Source organism: Ranitomeya variabilis, chromosome 2 (assembly GCF_051348905.1).
Source record: "Ranitomeya variabilis isolate aRanVar5 chromosome 2, aRanVar5.hap1, whole genome shotgun sequence".
Taxonomy (NCBI): domain Eukaryota; kingdom Metazoa; phylum Chordata; class Amphibia; order Anura; family Dendrobatidae; genus Ranitomeya; species Ranitomeya variabilis.
The window spans coordinates 949467192-949485950 of record NC_135233.1 but is presented as its reverse complement, the minus strand read 5'-3'; the positions used below and the strand labels follow the sequence as shown (position 1 = coordinate 949485950).

At 43.6% G+C, this 18759-nt stretch overlaps 1 protein-coding gene across 1 annotated transcript in view; it reads right to left on the bottom strand.

The window, feature by feature from the left end:
- The window catches only part of ANKUB1 (ankyrin repeat and ubiquitin domain containing 1), a 41608-nt gene extending 29596 nt beyond the window's left edge, over nt 1-12012 (bottom strand). The window contains exons 1-2 of the mRNA XM_077281756.1: nt 11923-12012; nt 1786-1929 (exon numbers count right to left, since the gene is read on the bottom strand). Of these exons, the coding sequence (XP_077137871.1) occupies nt 1786-1929; nt 11923-12012 (234 nt within the window). The remainder of the gene's footprint in view (nt 1-1785; nt 1930-11922) is intronic.
- Nucleotides 12013-18759: the final 6747 nt, after the last annotated feature.

Genomic DNA, 18759 nt, shown 5'->3' with positions numbered 1-18759 from the left:
TCACACCAAAACACGGACATCTGAATGAGGCCTTACTCTTCACTGGCTAAACCTCGATGTAGCTTCTGAAGTCGTGATGCGGACCACTCATGAGACCATGTGGGGCAACACACAATCTGATGTTATGACTTCAGAGCACGTGCCAATTAATATGCCAAAAGGTGAAGAGTGAAGAGGAGCAGCATGTTGCGGAGCTGAAGCCAGAAGAGGACCATCGGGGAGCTACCACAGCAGGGATTGCTCAGGTAACTGCAGGATAACAGCGTTTTTCACGTGACAGGTTCCTTTTAATGTTAGATATTACTTACGGAGGACAATAACAGTGATTCATGTTTAAGGGAAAATAAAATGAAAATTAGACGTTCTCAAAAGGCTGAGGTTCTCTCTTGGTCACTTCTAACATATATGTGGTACTAGCTACTTCACCTTTCACAGTTTGCAGGTAAAATGGCATCCTTTAAATTGTACTTACCACTTCACACAAAAACAGAGTAAAAGCCTGGTCTCGCTGCTCTCATCCCCAACAAGCAGACAAAACTGATTGAAGATGCCTGTCTGATCTGTCCATGAACTGTCCAGTTTTCATGTTCTGTAATTTGCCATCCACTCTTCTTTTAGTCAGTGCTTAATGATCATCAACATTCTGCTAACACTGTAGGTGCAGGAACTTCCTTTCCCTCACATCTCACCATGCATTGGTCTTGCTATTGTCCAATTGCCCTGAATGGAAAACCTGCCTCTCTGTTAGGCCTATATGCAATTTAATAAGTGGCACATTTGTGTAAATAGAAGCTGCAAAATGTAGCATTTTTTAAGTCATTGGATTAGCAATCAGATGAGCTGATTACTAATTTAACATACTGTATATATTATACAAATGGTAGTGACCATTTAAAGGGAATCCATCAGCAGGTTTTACTATGTAATAAGACAGCAGCATGATGTAGGGACAGAGACCCTGATCCCAGTGATGTATCACTTAGTTTACTGGGTGCAGCAGTTGTGATAGAATCACAGTTTTCTCTGGTGCAGATCTATCCTATCAGGACTTAGAACGCTGAGTTGTGTAGAAATCCCCCTACACCACAGGTTTCTATGTACATTCTATATTGATAGAAATCTGCTAATCAGTGGAGGCGGTGAGATTGGACCAGGAGGCATGAGACACCTAGTCCTCCAGTGACAAGGCAGCCTAGTAAGTGACACATTGCTGGAATCAAGGTCTCAGCCCCTACATCATGGTTCGCTCAGATTATACAGCAAAAACCTGCTGATAGACTCCCTTTAATGCTCACCCAGAACTAACCTCTTCTAAAAAAGTTTGCAATCTTCTAAAATAGATGGTGTAATAGATACATAATATTGGTGCCCAGAGCTGGAATAGTTACAATTCTGTAATTTCAACTTTAGGTGACCCTCTGGTCCCAGGACGTAATTTAACATGCCATGGAGTAAAAGAAGCAACAATACCTGATGCCCTCTTTTTGCTTCTTTCTATCATCGTTCTGCCATTCCCTTTTTCCCAACAACATGGCACCAGCCTTTTTAAAACTAGCTGCCATAATAAGGTGAATAGCTACATTGGAATAAAAAAGGGGATATGCTACAATAGTATGGCAGCACAAAAATGTAAAAGAAGGATATCAAGTATCATCGTTTTCTATACCCAAGTGTAACAAAAAGTGGACCTGCTTTTTTTTGTCATTAATAGAAAATAACAAAAGTTTACCACGTTTATGTATAAGAAAACAGATGTATTCTCTGCTATCACAGGTTCATTCTCACCTTCACAATGCACTTAATGGTAGAACAAAGAGTAATTCCAGCATCTGTAAGAACCCACTCATCTCTTAGCACCCCTCCGGCATATATAAGCTCCAGAAACCTTCTCCCTTTTTTGTCATCTGACACCTGGATGTGAAAATAGTCCTGTAAAACAGATTAATTTTGGATTTATTGTTTCTGCTGTAGATGCTATGATCCTATAAAGAATCACAGAAACTCATCCCACCCTGTCATAATGTTTAGGGTAAATTCACAAATGTTTTTCAAGTTAAATTTTCCAGCAGAGGTTTGGGCAGAATTCTGACACCAGGATTTCTGCTGCAGATTTTCAGTTTGAATTGGTCTTATTGTTGGAATAATGCTTATTATTGTATATACAGCTCTGGCAAAAATTAAGAGACCACTGCTACAAAATGTTCAGTTTGTCTGATTTTTCTCTTTATAAGTACATTTTTGAGTAAAATGTAAATTGTTCATTTATTCTATAAACTTCTGACAACACGTCTCTGAATTTCCAAACAATAAATTTTGTATTTCTTTTCTGACAAAGAAAAATGGTCAAAATAAAAAAAAAACAGTGCTTTCAGACCTCAAATAATGCAAAGAAAACAAGTTCATAATCACTTAGAAACACCAATACTAATGTTTACTCGGGAAGAGTTCAAAAATCAATATTTTGTGGAATAACCATGATTTATAATCACAGCTTTCATTTGTCTTGGCATGCTTTCCACCAGCCTTTCACACTGCTTCTGGCGCAAAAATGTAAGCAGTTCATCTTTGTATGATGGCTTGTGACTAAACATTATTCTCTTGATTACATTCCAGAGCTTTTCAATGGGGTTCAAGTCTGGAGATCGGGCTGCCCATGACAGGGTTTTGATGTGGTGGTCTCTTCATTTTTGCCAGCGCTGTATTGCAACCACTATTATTTACTACTGTTTAAAAGTGCATGCGTTTCCAGGAAGTTCCTGTTCACTTTGCAAACTGACAGACAAGATGCTAAGATCCTAAGCTATATGAATACCAGTTGGTTGTAAGCTGTGTTATCTAACAGGTTATTGCCGCCAGAGACCCAGAAATCCAAAGACCCAAAACAGCCCAGAGGAGAGAGAATAACAGTGTACTAAGGAGAAGAAGCAAAGATGGCTACAGCAGAAATTCTGAACAGTGGGGCACCATAGAGATAGGCAATGAGAGTGTTAGAATAAGCTTAGTTAGAATAAGGGGTTTTCCAGACTGGGAGAAGTTACAGATGGGTGTAGTGAGTGATAGTGAGACTTCCTGTTTAGTGTAAAGTAGTGATGCAGCAGTGAGAGAAGGCAGATGAATAGCCATGGGGGAGGTTTGCTGAGGCAAGAAGGGACCCCAGGCTGAGTAGTGTGCGAGTGGTCACCATCTTATGCAGTAACCATTTCAAAGAGGATCCGGGGCCTACAGCCGGCACTAGGCAGAGCTGAGCACGCCTTTAACTTTTCCTATTGAAACCGGACAAGGGAAATGGAAGGAAGTTGGTTAACCTAGGGGCACGGATGCCGCAGAACAGAAAGGAGTATCTGCGGGACAGGAGTTGTCAGAAGGGACAGGAGTTGTTGGAAGGGACAGGGATACAAGGGCCTTCAGAATGGAAGCTGTGTCAGAGAAGACAGGGAAAGCTCAAGGAAAGCCAATGTATGTGAACTATGCTACGTCTATATCAACAACCCTGTTTTCAAGTAAAGTTGAACTGTTGAGTATGGACATGGAGTCTTGAGTTGTTTGTGTGAACTGTGGACCTGGAGCTGGGATTGCAGAGTCCAAAGGAACCCCAGGATCTAATGTGAGTGTTCTATTTGGTACATATCACACACAACAGATGGGACTTTGTGTTTCCTTTGTGGGGTGCCAATGTGCAGCAGCGCAATAGATCCTCGCCACGACTACCATCCTGGCCGCCTTACACGCATGTGCCTGGGCTCTTTGACCTTTTCCTGCACACGGCAGTACTTTATTCTGCCCTTAACATGGCAGAGAAGTACGCTTGTGCAGGAGCGCAATACGAGTGGCCCTGTGTGGATGATGTAGGGACAAAAGAAAGAAAGAAAGAGGACAGCATTACAAGAAGATGGGAGGTGCCAGAACAAGACCAGTGACACCCCTCAGACAGGATCGCCCTGCAGGTGGGTATATTAAAAGCTCTTTTCAGGTCGGGTTGGACGCAGATATATAGCATTATAAAATGCTGTATATCAGGCCTGAAAGGTGGTGGCCTTACCTCATATCGGCCAAACCTGGTGACAGGTTCCTTTTAATGAGAAAGCTATATCAGTCTAAGCTAAATAAGAGCCAAGATATGCAGCATTACTCTAGAAATTCTGGAGCATTGGGGAAGATCTATAGGATTTCCATGTTGCTGCACTACTACTAAGCGGTCTACCAAAAAGCTATGACACTCGAGTAACTGCACTAGATGCGCACACAGATTATGAGCTTACATTGGAGTATGTTAGAGGAATGCTTGTAGATGAGTATAAGTGAAAGACTTCAGAGTTAGGTCCCTATGTTGGGCAGTCTCAAAATTTTCACCGTCACCCTTTATTCAGGAATTTTGTCCTCAGGGAACACTACCTCCTTATCCCCCCACAAGGACACAAAAGGGAAACTCATCAGACTCTGGGTCCCAAAATAAACAAAAGTCCCTTCCTATGATAATGGGGTGAGAAATGTCCTGGACCACACCAACCTTGTGAGATTCAGTACGTTGAGCCATTCAATGTCCACTCTGGCCATTAGATAGTCTTTAGCATCGCTGTGGCTGCAGCGGAAGCCAACCTTCTTCTCAGGGAGCAGCTGGAGAGGAAGAGTGGCCCTCACAAGGGACACCAAATTCCCAGAGTCTAGCAGTTCAGTCACTTTCAGACCATTGACCTTTGCATGACAAGTTTGTGGCCCCTCGCTAGGTGAACCGTTGACACTGCAGGCTGGATATGCATAAAATAAACAGCGGCGCCTGGGACGTGACAAATAATATTACCAGCTGGGACTTTTGACATTACCTCCCCACCCCTTTGGACCTTGAATGCTCCACCACCTTTTGTGCCTCGATCCCCTAATGCCTTTTGACCAGTCCGACAAGGACAACGGTGTACCGGGGATCACCCTGGGCAACCCAGGTCTGCATTGGCCTCCAAAGGGAGTGCACGATCCGGTCCATCACCACAAACTCTACGATCTGTGCAGGGGTACAAGACTCTGGATGCTTTCATTTTTGGACCAGATGCAGCAGATAAAACATTTGGGAGCAAGGCTAAGTCATAGTTGGCTTTCTAGGACTCCTCCGTTAAGTACGGCGCCAGCACTTCCACCCATTTCTCTGGCAGGAGTTTCATCCTCTTGTGACACTTTCAAAAACATTAAAAAGGCCTCTGTGTCACCACCCAGGGTCATTTTCTACAGGGCTCTCCTTACTGCTTTGCAGATGGAAAAAATCATCAGCTGACTTTTGAGTTGGAGCTGTCGCCATGCCATGAACCACCTCTGTGAGCAATTCAGTCTGCTGCTGTTGTTGGTGCTGGACTTGTTGCTGCTGAATCTGTTGCTGGTGCTGCTGCATAAGCAGCTTGCTTGTCTCCTGTTTTGCCAACTATTGCTGCTGTAGCTGTTGCTTCTTGCACCAGGTTTTAATCAGGTTCTCCATGTTGTCTGATGTTGCTTGCTGGCTTATGGCAGGCATCACCCAGGACATGTTGTACTCCTGTGGCAGTCACACGTGTTTCCTGGGAACACTGCACACATTCTCCACAAACTGTGGTAGATCAACTCACTCAGCTGCTTAAAGAGGTAGTCACAGGAACACTTTCCGTTTAAGTTTTCAACTGGTTTATTAAAAACGTATTGCATAACCAGTCCAAAAATAGGTAAAGAAACATGGCCCTTCTGGCATAATGAAAAAATAAAATAGCATACAGTACAGTCTGTGTGGCTGCAGGGATCTACCCGCACAGGAGAACAAAAACAAGATTTAATTCTCTTTAACTCCAGTGCAGCTCTGGAGATCTCATTTTCAGACACACCGAACACTGAATGAGTCCTTAATATGGCCGATTAACCCCTCTCAGCACATAGTGTGCTGGAGCATTATTCCAGGTTCATATCACTGAGGCTAACATCCTCAGTGACACATATCTACCCTACAGTATTGTACCAGTAATCTTCTCACAACACATAGAACCGGCTTTAAATAGAAGTTTTCAAATTTTTAGTGAAAATTTTCAGGGGTGTTAGAATGCCAACAGTATTAATACAATATATACATATTGAATTGTTGGACTTGTTGCTCAGGAAGGAGATGGGTTCTTTGCATAAGAGATGAACATACTTTGGGCCGACGTGTATATCAACCCAAGGACAAAAGCAAAACACCTTGTGAAGATGATGGCTGAAGCTGGTAAGATTGTATCAATATCCACAGTGAAACGAGTACTGTATCAACATGGGCTGAAAGCCACTCTGCCAAGAAAAAGCCATTAATCCAAAAGAAACATAAAAAAATAGATTAATGGTTGCAAATGCACAAAGGAACAAACATCTTAATTTTTGGAGACATGTCTTGTGGTCTGATGAAACTAAAATTGAAGTTTTTGGGCATAATGACCATTGCTACCTTTGGAGGAAAAAGGAGGAAACTTGAAAGCCTAAGAACACATCCCAGCTGTGAAACACGGGGTGGCAGTATCATATTGTAGAGTTGTTTTGCTGCAGGAGGGACTGGTGCACTTCACAAAATAGATTGGATCATGAGAAAATAAGATTATGGCCATGTTCACACGTTCCTGATTTCCCTGCTGTTTTTCTGCACTAAAAACCGCAGCTCTTGGCAGAAAACGCAGGTGCGGTTTTTGGTGCGTTTTTGGTGCGTTTTTTGGTGCGTTTTTTGATGCGGTTTTTAGTGCAGTTTTTTATGCAGTTTTCTCTGCAGATTGTCTGTGTTTGACACAAATAAAGCTTTAACTGCAGTGGGGAAAAAAAAAAAAGAAATGATGTAATTTCCTTGTCCAACCCTTTTCTTCTTCCATCCTCCATTTTGGGACTAAACACCAAAATGAGTGGACGTGTTTTGAATGACAGCGCTCCGCAGATTGCTGAGCGTAGGCCAGATCACAGCCCGCGGATCCAGCTCTATCCAGCTATTTAAGTGCCACGTATTTAAGGCTACGTTCACATTTGCGTTGTGCGCCGCAGCGTCGGCGACGCAACGCACAACGCAAACAAAAACGCAGCAAAACGCATGCACAACGCTGCGTTTTGCGACGCATGCGTCCTTTTTTTGGTTGATTTTGGACGCAGCAAAAATGCAACTTGCTGCGTCCTCTGCGCCCGGACGCGTGCGCCGCAGTGACGCATGCGTCGCAACACGCAAGTGCAACGCATGTCCATGCGCCCCCATGTTAAATATAGGGGCGCATGCGGCGATGCTGCGGCGCCCGATGCTGCGGCGCAGACCGCAAATGTGAACGTAGACTTAGTGCCACGTATCACGTATTTCAGTGCCACGTATTTAAGTGCCACGTATTTAAGTGCCACGTATTTAAGTGCCACGTATCACGTATTTAAGTGCCACGTATCACGAATTTCAGTGCCACGTATTTCAGTGCCACGTATTTCAGTGCCACGTATTTCAGTGCCACGTATTTCAGTGCCACGTATCACGTATTTCAGTGCCACGTATCACGTATTTCACTGCCATGTATTTAAGTGCCACGTATTTAGGTGCCACGCATCACGTATTTCAGTGCCACGTATTTCAGTGCCACGTATTTCAGTGCCACGTATCATGTATTTCAGTGCCACGTATCACGTATTTAAGTGCCACGTATCACGTATTTCAGTGCCACGTATTTCAGTGCCACGTATTTCAGTGCCACATATTTCAGTGCCACGTATCACGTATTTAAGTGCCACGTATCACGTATTTCAGTGCCACGTATTTAAGTGCCACGTATTTCAGTGCCACGTATCACGTATTTCAGTGCCACGTATCACGTATTTCAGTGCCACGTATTTAAGTGCCACGTATTTAAGTGCCATGTATCATGTATTTCAGTGCCACGTATTTCAGTGCCACGTATCACGTATTTAAGTGCCACGTATCACGTATTTCAGTGCCACGTATTTCAGTGCCACGTATTTAAGTGCCACGTATCACGTATTTCAGTGCCACGTATCACATATTTCAGTGCCACGTATCACGTATTTAAGTGCCACGTATCACGTATTTCAGTGCCACGTATTTCAGTGCCACTTATTTCAGTGCCATGTATTTCAGTGCCACGTATCACGTATTTAAGTGCCACGTATTTCAGTGCCACGTATTTCAGTGCCACGTATCATGTATTTCAGTGCCACGTATTTCAGTGCCACGTATCATGTATTTCAGTGCCACGTATCACGTATTTAAGTGCCACGTATCACGTATTTCAGTGCCACGTATTTCAGTGCCACGTATTTCAGTGCCACGTATTCCAGTGCCACATATTTCAGTGCCACGTATCACGTATTTAAGTGCCACGTATCACGTATTTCAGTGCCACGTATTTCAGTGCCACGTATTTCAGTGCCACGTATCACGTATTTCAGTGCCACGTATCACGTATTTCAGTGCCACGTATCACGTATTTCAGTGCCACGTATTTAAGTGCCACGTATTTCAGTGCCACGTATCACGTATTTCAGTGCCACGTATCACGTATTTCAGTGCCACGTATTTAAGTGCCACGTATTTAAGTGCCATGTATCACGTATTTCAGTGCCACGTATTTCAGTGCCACGTATTTCAGTGCCACTTATTTCAGTGCCATGTATTTCAGTGCCACGTATCACGTATTTAAGTGCCACGTATTTCAGTGCCACGTATTTCAGTGCCACGTATCATGTATTTCAGTGCCACGTATTTCAGTGCCACGTATCATGTATTTCAGTGCCACGTATCACGTATTTAAGTGCCACGTATCACGTATTTCAGTGCCACGTATTTCAGTGCCACGTATTCCAGTGCCACATATTTCAGTGCCACGTATCACGTATTTAAGTGCCACGTATCACGTATTTCAGTGCCACGTATTTCAGTGCCACGTATTTCAGTGCCACGTATCACGTATTTCAGTGCCACGTATCACGTATTTCAGTGCCACGTATCACGTATTTCAGTGCCACGTATTTAAGTGCCACGTATTTCAGTGCCACGTATCACGTATTTCAGTGCCACGTATCACGTATTTCAGTGCCACGTATTTAAGTGCCACGTATTTAAGTGCCATGTATCACGTATTTCAGTGCCACGTATTTCAGTGCCACATATTTCAGTGCCACGTATCACGTATTTAAGTGCCACGTATCACGTATTTCAGTGCCACGTATTTCAGTGCCACGTATTTAAGTGCCACGTATCACGTATTTCAGTGCCACGTATCACATATTTCAGTGCCACGTATCACGTATTTAAGTGCCACGTATCACGTATTTCAGTGCCACGTATTTCAGTGCCACTTATTTCAGTGCCATGTATTTCAGTGCCACGTATCACGTATTTAAGTGCCACGTATCACGTATTTAAGTGCCACGTATCACGTATTTCAGTGCCACGTATTTCAGTGCCACGTATTTAAGTGCCACGTATCACGTATTTCAGTGCCACGTATCACATATTTCAGTGCCACGTATTTCAGTTGCACATATTTTTGCTATTGTAAGGTGGCATTAATCCCGGTTAATAATGGAGAGGCGTCAATAAGACGCCTATCCATTATTAATCCAATGAAAGGGTTAAAAAAAACACAAACACTAGAAAAAAAATATTTTAATGAAATAAAGACACCCACTTTTTGACCATATTTTATTGTATGCTCAATCCGTCCTGAAGACCCTCGACCTGAAAAAGACGCAAAATAAAAAAACAAATTCATACTCCCTGGCCCTGTCCGCAGAAATCCATCGAGGGTCCCACGAAGATCTTCCATGGAGAACAGACACATCCAGAGATATGTCTGTTCTCCACGGCTGCAGCAACACACTGACAGGAGCCATAGTTCCTGTCGGTGTGGCACTGCGTATGCGCGAGCGAGTTTACCGGCGGTCATTGACCCCGGCACTCTCGCTTAACGGCAGTGCTGCGTGGGAAAGTTCAACGCAGCTGTACTGCCGTTAACCGAGACGCCGGAGCCATTGAACTCCGGAACAGTACGCGATACACTGCTAGGAGCTTCGCTCCTGGCAGTGTATCGCCGGAGAGCAGCCGATCGGCGTGGGACACTCGTTTTATGGATTCTGCGGACAGGGAGTATGGATTTGATTTTTTATTTTGGGATTTTTTCTAGGGGATCGAGGGCTTCGCCTACCAGTGTGCTGTTGGTGAGTATATACTCTGTGTTATATGTTGTATGTACTGTGTGTCATGTATGTGTATTGTGTGTGTTTTGTGTAACTTTACAACTCTGCTAAGTCGCCGGACACAGGGACAACTCTCCCATCCTAATACCGGATGGATAGTAGTCCCATACGGCGACTTAGCACAGTGGTGGCACTAGCGTCGCATGGGGACAAACATACAGACACACACATACACACACACACACATACACACACACATACCAAATCTATCAAACAGCCGACATCGATCCCCATGCGACGGTATGCCTCCGTCACTTCGGAACACACTCCGCCCACGCACTTCCGCCCGCTTCCCCGCACTTCCTGCTGCAGTGGTTTCTCCACCCATAACCGCAATAAAACCCGCAGATATATTTTTGATCTGCGGGTTTTACTGCGGGTTTGACCTCACAATGGAGGTCTATGGGTGCAGAACCGCTGCAGTTCCGCACAAAGATGTGACATGGTCCTTCTTTTTTACCGCAGCTATTCAGCGCGGCTTTTTTAGTGAATTTCAGGATCATGTGCACAGCGTTTCCTGTTTTCCATAGGGTTACATTGTACTGTACCCTGCATGGAAAACAGCTGCGGACTCGCAGCGGCAAAATCGCTGCGGTTCCGCGGTAAAAAACGCATTGTGTGAACATGGCCTATGTAGTAATACTGAAGCAACATCTCAAGACATCAGCCAGGAAGTTAAAGCTTGGGCGGAAATAGGTCTTCCAAATGGACAATGACCTGAAGCATACTGCCAAAATGGTAACAAAGTGACTTAAGGAGAACAAAGTCAATGTGTTGGAGTGGCCATCACAAAGCCCTGATCTCAATCCTACTGAAAATGTATGGGCAAAGCTGAAAAGGCAGGTGCAGGCAAGGCGACCTACAAACCTGGATCAGTTACACCAGTTTTGTCAGGAGGAATGGGCTCAAAGTCAGACCAAATATTGTGAGAACCTTATGGAAGGATATCCCAAACATTTGACCCAAGTCATTCAGTTTAAGGGCAAAGGTATCAAATACTAATGTAATGTATGTAAACTTTTGACTTTGCAGTAAGTAATAAAAATGCCTTAAAACATTCTCTATCTCTCATTGTTCTGGCATCTGGCAAATATTAATAATTATGGTAATCCTAATTGATCTAAAATGGGAAAGGTTTGTTCTGATTTCATGTCAGATATTGAGAAAAACATGCATATGTGTCTTTTTATGTAGTGTATGTAAACTTCTGGTTTCAACTTTATGTCTATATTCAGTGGAGCACTGCTGCTCTTATTTGCTGTTTCAAGGGTTGAACGTCTTGGTCAAGGTTATTTTGGCTTTTATGATGAAGGTTACTATGATAAAGTACTGCATATTATCATTTGTTAGTGGAACTTGATAAGACGCCAGATTATCAGATATTAAAAAATAAGCAGTCATAAAAATTAAAATTGGAATAAACGGTAAAGACAGAACTTCCAGGAAAAGAAAAAAACAGCAAAATACATAACATTACTTTAACTTAGCTTTTACATTAAAATAATTTACTAATTGTCACAGCTGATTAGTCTCGTGATTCTGGATTTGTGAAATTCCAAATTACATTAGCATGTTTTTTTTTTTAACAAGAGCCAGATCAGATATATCTGTAAAAAATATTAAACCAGGAAAAGATTTACATTTACAAGCTACATGAAAACAAATAAGAATAAATTTAAGAGATAAAATCGCAAGAATAATTCATCACATTACCTTCAGCATCTGTTTGACCTTCTTTACGGTTTGGCCCCGAGGAATGTCAAATGGTTCGGTCAGACCATCAAATGCTATAAAGACCTTCATGTTATTTTATAAAAATCTATGAATCTCAAGATATGCGATTAGCAGATAATGCCTAGCATCTAGTAAGGGTAGACCTTTTAAAGTGCATTCTCTTGCTTCGTGGTAGGAAGTACTAAGACAAGTACCTCAGTCATACTGTTTTCTTTTGCCGAGTTGAAAAGAAACAAATCTCCACCCAGCCTATATCTAAGTTGCAAACAAGGCAAGTGACTACAGGTTACATACTATCATGACTGACCACAGAGTAAGCACACACCACTCATCATGCCCTGTTACCACTTGGCTGTCAGTGAACAGCAACAGTGAGACTTAATCTCTCTGCTCATTGATGAAGGAGATTTTAAGATACGTTAAATCTTTGTGTGTCTTGTCTAACAGTTGATCCATAATTAAAATCCAAATGTGGTTAGGACAATATAATCCATTTCTATTAAATGGATGAAATAAATACAATAAAACTATAAGGTAAATTCTTTTTAAGAAATCAGAGCCCAGAAGAAGTCACCTATAGTCTTGTAGTGGTGACCAAAGAAATGTCCATGTCATTGCTTTAAACCAAAAAAAATCACAACTTAAAATGGTAGTCTGAAACTAATATTTTAAAAATAATCTGTCAGCAGGTTTTTGCCATGTAATGTGAGGACAGCATAAGGTAGGGGTTAAAACACTGAATTCAATGATGTATCACATGTCCGGCTGTTTGCTATTGTTTACTTGCACTGAAGTTTTTATCCCCTGGTGATTATCATTATCTGAACTACAGCAGCTACAGCAGCACCTGTACTCTAGTGACTGTGCTCCCTCCTCTAATAAGCAGCTCACGGCAGAGGTGAATCTAGGTTTTCCTTCACTCGGGGAAAAAATTCAGTTTGGCACCCCTCCTATAGAGCTTAAGCTGTTTGAGTAGTTCTCATGTGACCACTCATAGAATTTACATACTAAGGCCTCTTTCACACGTCCGGATAATTCCGGTACCGGAGAAATCGGTACCGGAGTTATCCGTGTCTGTGTGTCCGTGTGCTCAAGTGGCACATCAGTGTGGCATACGTGCGGCAACCGTGTGCCGCCCGTGTGCCGCCTGAGGACCACACGGACCGTGCAGGAGAGACAGCGCTACACTAAGCGCTGTCCCCCTGCTGTGGTGCTGAAGGCGGCATTCATCTCTTCTCCCCCGCGGGAGAGAAGAGATGAATGATCAAGTTTTTTTTTCTTTTTTGTTAAAAATAAAGTTTGCATGTGACCCCCGCCTCCCACCCCCAGTGCGCCGCCCGGCCCCTTGCAGAAGAAATACTCACCCGGCTCCCGCGATGTCTCCTCTCTCCTCTCAGCGCTGGCAGCCTCTACTGTGTGAGCGGTCACGTGGTACCGCTCATTACAGTGAGGATTATGCGCATATTCCTCACTGTAATGAGCGGTCCCACGTGACCGCTCACACAGGAGAAGGGGCCAGCGCTGAGAGGAGAGAGGAGACATCGCGGGAATTGGGTGAGTATTTCTTCTGCAAGGGGCCGGGCGGCGCACTGGGGGTGGGAGGCGGGGGTCACATGCAACTTTATTTTTAACAAAAAAGAAAAAAAAACTTGATCATTCATCTCTTCTCTCCCGCGGGGGAGAAGAGATGAATGCCGCCTTCAACACCACAGCGGGGGGGACAGCGCTTACTGTCATTCATTCATTTGAATGGGTCTACGTGTGTCAGTGTCTCCGGTACATGAGAAAACTGTCACTACACGTACCGGAGACACTGACGTGTGAAAGAGGCCTAACAGAGACGTGTCGCCTAGCTGCTCTTCCTAATTCCCTTAATGTTAAATAAAAAATTACAGCCCATGCCTCAATGAGAGAAGCAGAAAAGGAAGCTAGTCGGCATGTAAGAATAAAAATTGCATATCAGTGATCATGTATTGACTGCTGGAACTGGCAAGCAGAGCTGAATCCCGATAGTGAGTATATTACACACTGTTAGGATTTGGCATGCTACAGGGCTTAATTTTCTGATTGATGCTTTTAATGTAAATACAAATATAGTAATTCTTAACTCGTCAGATGCTTATTTGCCAAATTATGGATTGCTCAATGTGTACAGGATCAGAACTAATAACACTACATGAATACAGTAACAGAACCACTATCAGTACAAACATATATAACCAGAACCAGCAACAGTACAGAACTATATCACCAGGACCACAACAGTACAGAAATAAATCACTATAACCACCATCAGTACATAAGTACATGACTACTGTATCACAACGACCATTAGTACAGAAATGCATCACCAGAAACATCAGTACAAGAATACATTACCAGAAGCCCCACCTATATATGAATACATCAGCAAAAAAATCACTAAATTAATATATCACTACAACCATCACCATTGCCAGAATAACACACCAGAACCCGCATCGATATAGAAATACATCACCAGAAACAGCATCAGTACAGGAATATATTGCTAGAACTACCATCTGTACATAAATACATCTCCAGATCCACCATCAGTACAGGAATACCTCAGCAGCACCATCACCAGTGCTTGACTACATCAGCAGAAGCGCCCTCAATACATAAAAATATCACCAGAACTATCATGAGTACATGAATACATAACCAGAACCACAATCAGAACAGAAATACATAAACAGAAACACAATGAGTACAGGAATACATTACCAAAACCATCTTCAGTACAGGAATACATCACCAGAATCCCCATCACTACATGAATACAGAACCATCATTAGTACATGAATACAGTACCAAGCCTAGTACAGCGATCAATTGCAGTGTCAAATCAGACATAATTGAATCACATGAACCTATAGTTCCCAGTATGTCCTTAACAATAATAGGGAGTAACTGGGAGTTGTTTTTAACAGCCTTCATCAGACTGTGGACCATGCAGTTCTGATGAAACGAAGCCAGTATCACAAATAAACATTTACATCTAGATACCTTAAAGATGACATCTTTTCTGATTGGAGTCGTTCTCTATATTTTATTCTTCTACTTATCCAGATACTATGATGACTTTTTATATCCGTAGCTCGTATCTGCAGACTTCCATCTTTACTAGTCTTCTGCAGCACACCCTGACATGGTACCCTCAAAAATAAGTGTTTTTATAATGCTCCTAAATAAAAATGTCTGCTCGATGCTGTGCCCCTGAATAGACAATCGCCTCTCACTGTGTTCCCTTTTTATCCTTTTTATTGTACATGCCCTCTATACTACCCTCTCCAATAAAATAAATATTGTCTCCACACTATCCACCCTTATTAGCTGTAACCGACACTGTCTGCTCTTATCAACTATAACCACCACAATGTCGCTATCTTAAGTATCCTCCACCATGCTGCCCGTTTTAAATACTGGGGCCTCTGTTCACACTGTATCTCCTTATACTGCCCAGACCTTATACTGTGCTCCCTCATTACAATCACAATTCTGTATACTTTCCATCTCTTGCTATGCCCTCACACTGTTGCACCATGCTGTCTCCATACTATACTGCTCTACACTATCCAGTCTCTGTACTGTGACCTCTAACACTTCCCCAATACTGTCTCATCACACTTTTCCCCTTACTGTGCCCTCACATGTCCCCACGATATTGTCACCTCACATTTCCCCCATACTATCCCATCACACGCTCCCCCATACTGAGCCCTCACATTTCATCCATACCATCCCTTCACACTTTTCATACTGCCCATTTACATTTTACCCCCTTTTCCCTCCCGGTACCTTCGGCTCTGTCTCCCGGCCCTCCACGTCATCTTCCCGGAAGAAAATGGCGGGCACATGTGCAGTGCACCTGCCGCAATCTGCCGGCCGGCATTCCGCAACAATAGTTTTTTCCTATTGGTTTATTTTGATTACTGTCATAGGGTCTATCACAGTGATCAAAATAAAAAAATAGTAAATCAAAACCTCCTTTATCACCCCCTTAGTTAAGTAAATATAATAAAAAAAATGTCCATTAGGATTGGGACTAGGGTTAGGGTTGGGGTTGTGTTGACGTTAGGGTTGTGTTGGGGTTAGGGTGGTGTTGGGGTTAGGGTTATGGTTGTGGTTAGGGCTGGGATTACAGTTAGGGTTGGGACTAGGATTAGGGGTGTGTTGGGGTTAGGGTTGTGGTTAGGGTTATATTTGGGACTAGATGGTGGCCCGATTCTAACGCATCGGATATTCTAGAATATGCATGTCCACGTAGTATATTGCCCAGCCACGTAGTATATTGCCCAGTCACGTAGTATATTGCCCAGCCACGTAGTATATTGCCCAGCCACGTAGTATATTGTCCAGGCACGTAGTATATCGCCAAGTCACGTAGTATATTGCCCAGTGACGTAGTATATTGCCCAGCGACGTAGTATATTGCTCAGTGCCGTAGTATATTGTTCAGCGCCGTAGTATATTGCCCAGTGATGTAGTATATTGCCCAGCGACGTAGTATATTGCCCAGTGACATAGTATATTGCCCAATTATGTAGTATATTGCCCAGCGACATAGTATATTGCCCAGTTACGTAGTATATTGCCCAGTGACGTAGTATATTGCCCAGTTACGTAGTATATTGCCCAGCGACGTAGTATACAGCACAGAGCCACGTAGTATATTGCACAGCGAAGTAGTATACAGCACAGAGCCACGTAGTATATTGGCCAGTCACGTAGTATATTGCCCAGCCACGTTTGTCACAGGTTAAAAAATAAAAAATAAACATATACTCACCTTTCCAAGAGCCCCTTGTAGTCCACGGCAGCTTCTGGTCCCAGGGTTGGTCTGAGCGCAGGACCTGTGATGACGTCGCGGTCACATGACCGTGTAGCGGTCACATGACCGTGACGTCACGTCAGGTCCTTTCCGCGCAGGCGCGCAGGACTTGTGATGACGTCGCGGTCACATGACCGTGACGTCATGGCAGGTCCTTCTGCCATACCATCTTTGCCACCGCAACCTGCAACGGAAGATGGCAGGCGGCGCGAGCGGCTCAGCGGACTACAGAGGGTGAGTATAGCAGGTTTTTTTATTTATTTATTATTTTTAAGATTACATTTTGTACTATTGATGCCGCATAGGCAGCGTCAATAGTACAAAGTTGGGGACACACAGGGTTAATAGCGGCGTTAACGGAGTGCGTCACCCGCGGCATAACGCGGTCCGTTACCGCCGGCATTAACCCTGTGTGAGCGGTGACCGGAGGGGTGTATGCGGGTGCCGGGCAGTGAGTGCGGGGAGTAAGGAGCGGCCATTTTTTCCAGACTGTGCGCGTCGCTGATTGGTCGCGGCAGCCATGGCAGGCAGCTGGCGAGACCAATCAGCGAACGAATAACCGCGACCGACAGACAGACAGAAGGACAGACGGAAGTACCCTTAGACAATTATATAGTAGATTATGGGTGTGTTGGGGTTAGGGCTGTGTTAGGGTTAGAGTTAGAATTGGGGGTTTCCACTGTTTAGGTACATCAAGGGGTCTCCAAACGCAACATGTCATTGATTCCATTCGGAGCCATGCCAAACAGTGGCTTTCCCCCACATACAGGGTATTGGTGTACTCAGGAGAAATTGCACAATTGCAAAATTTTCAAAATTTTTGCCAAATTTCCCTTTTTTTTCTAATAAATGCAAGTCATATCAAAGAATTTTTACCACTAACATGAAGTACAATATGTCACGAAAAAATAATCTCAGAATCAGTGGAATCCGTTGAAGCATTCCAGAGTTATAACCTCATAAAGTGACAACGTTCAGAATTGTAAAAATTGGCTTAGTCATTAAGTACAAAATTGGTTCGGTCACTAAGAGGTTAAAGACACCCATGGGTTTGAGAGTGTTTATTTTCAGACTCACATAAACAGAAGCGATAGCCTCCGGTTTGCAGCAAGGTTTCCACACACAGTCCTTGTTCCAGCTCATTGCCATGGACAATGGCACCGCTGTAACTCCTGGCATGCGTCCCTGGCTCTGTGTTGACTTCACACAGGCCTGGGTTGCACAGAACCTCCTGCTCTGCAGCTTGCAAGACTGCAAAACTGACACACCCAATGCCAAAATCAGAGATTAAAAGGAATCGTGGTCATAGAGCCATTTCCAAAACCCGGAGTGGAGAGAGGGATTCGCCCCACTACCAAACCTGCAAATCCCTCTAAAAATAAAAGCCCTTGTCAGGTTTTCCTAAAAATTTGACTGGTTCACCTACTTGGACCCAATCCACACCTTTTATTTTGCCTTGTGATTCCCAGGTGTTCTGCTGTAAACACAAGGCGCTCCAGCTGGTTTAATATGACTCCGTCTGCATCCTGGCGAACACATACCAACCCTTGTATATTATCACCCCGCACTACCTCACAGAGATGGGTTATGGTGGCAAGTGTGGACATAATAACTGTAGGGGCCAATCGGGACATTATTACTGCTCCAATTAAATTTACTTTTGAGAATACTGTCTTCCATTGGAGGGGGGAGAAAAGGGGTTTCCTGTTACTGAGTAGAGCGGCACTGTGTCCTGATCAGCTATAGATAACTGTGTCTTATTTTCTGCAGAGACGAGTCCTGGCTGGAAGAAATGATGGTGGTCTGCACTGGATGAAAACGAAAAGTGAAGATGAAGGACTTCAACTACAGACATCACTGGTGAGTCAGTGTGTTACCTGTACATTGACACTATACACCAGGGGTCTCAATCTGCATTCCTCGAGGGCTGCAAACCATACGTGTTTTACGAGTTTATAGAC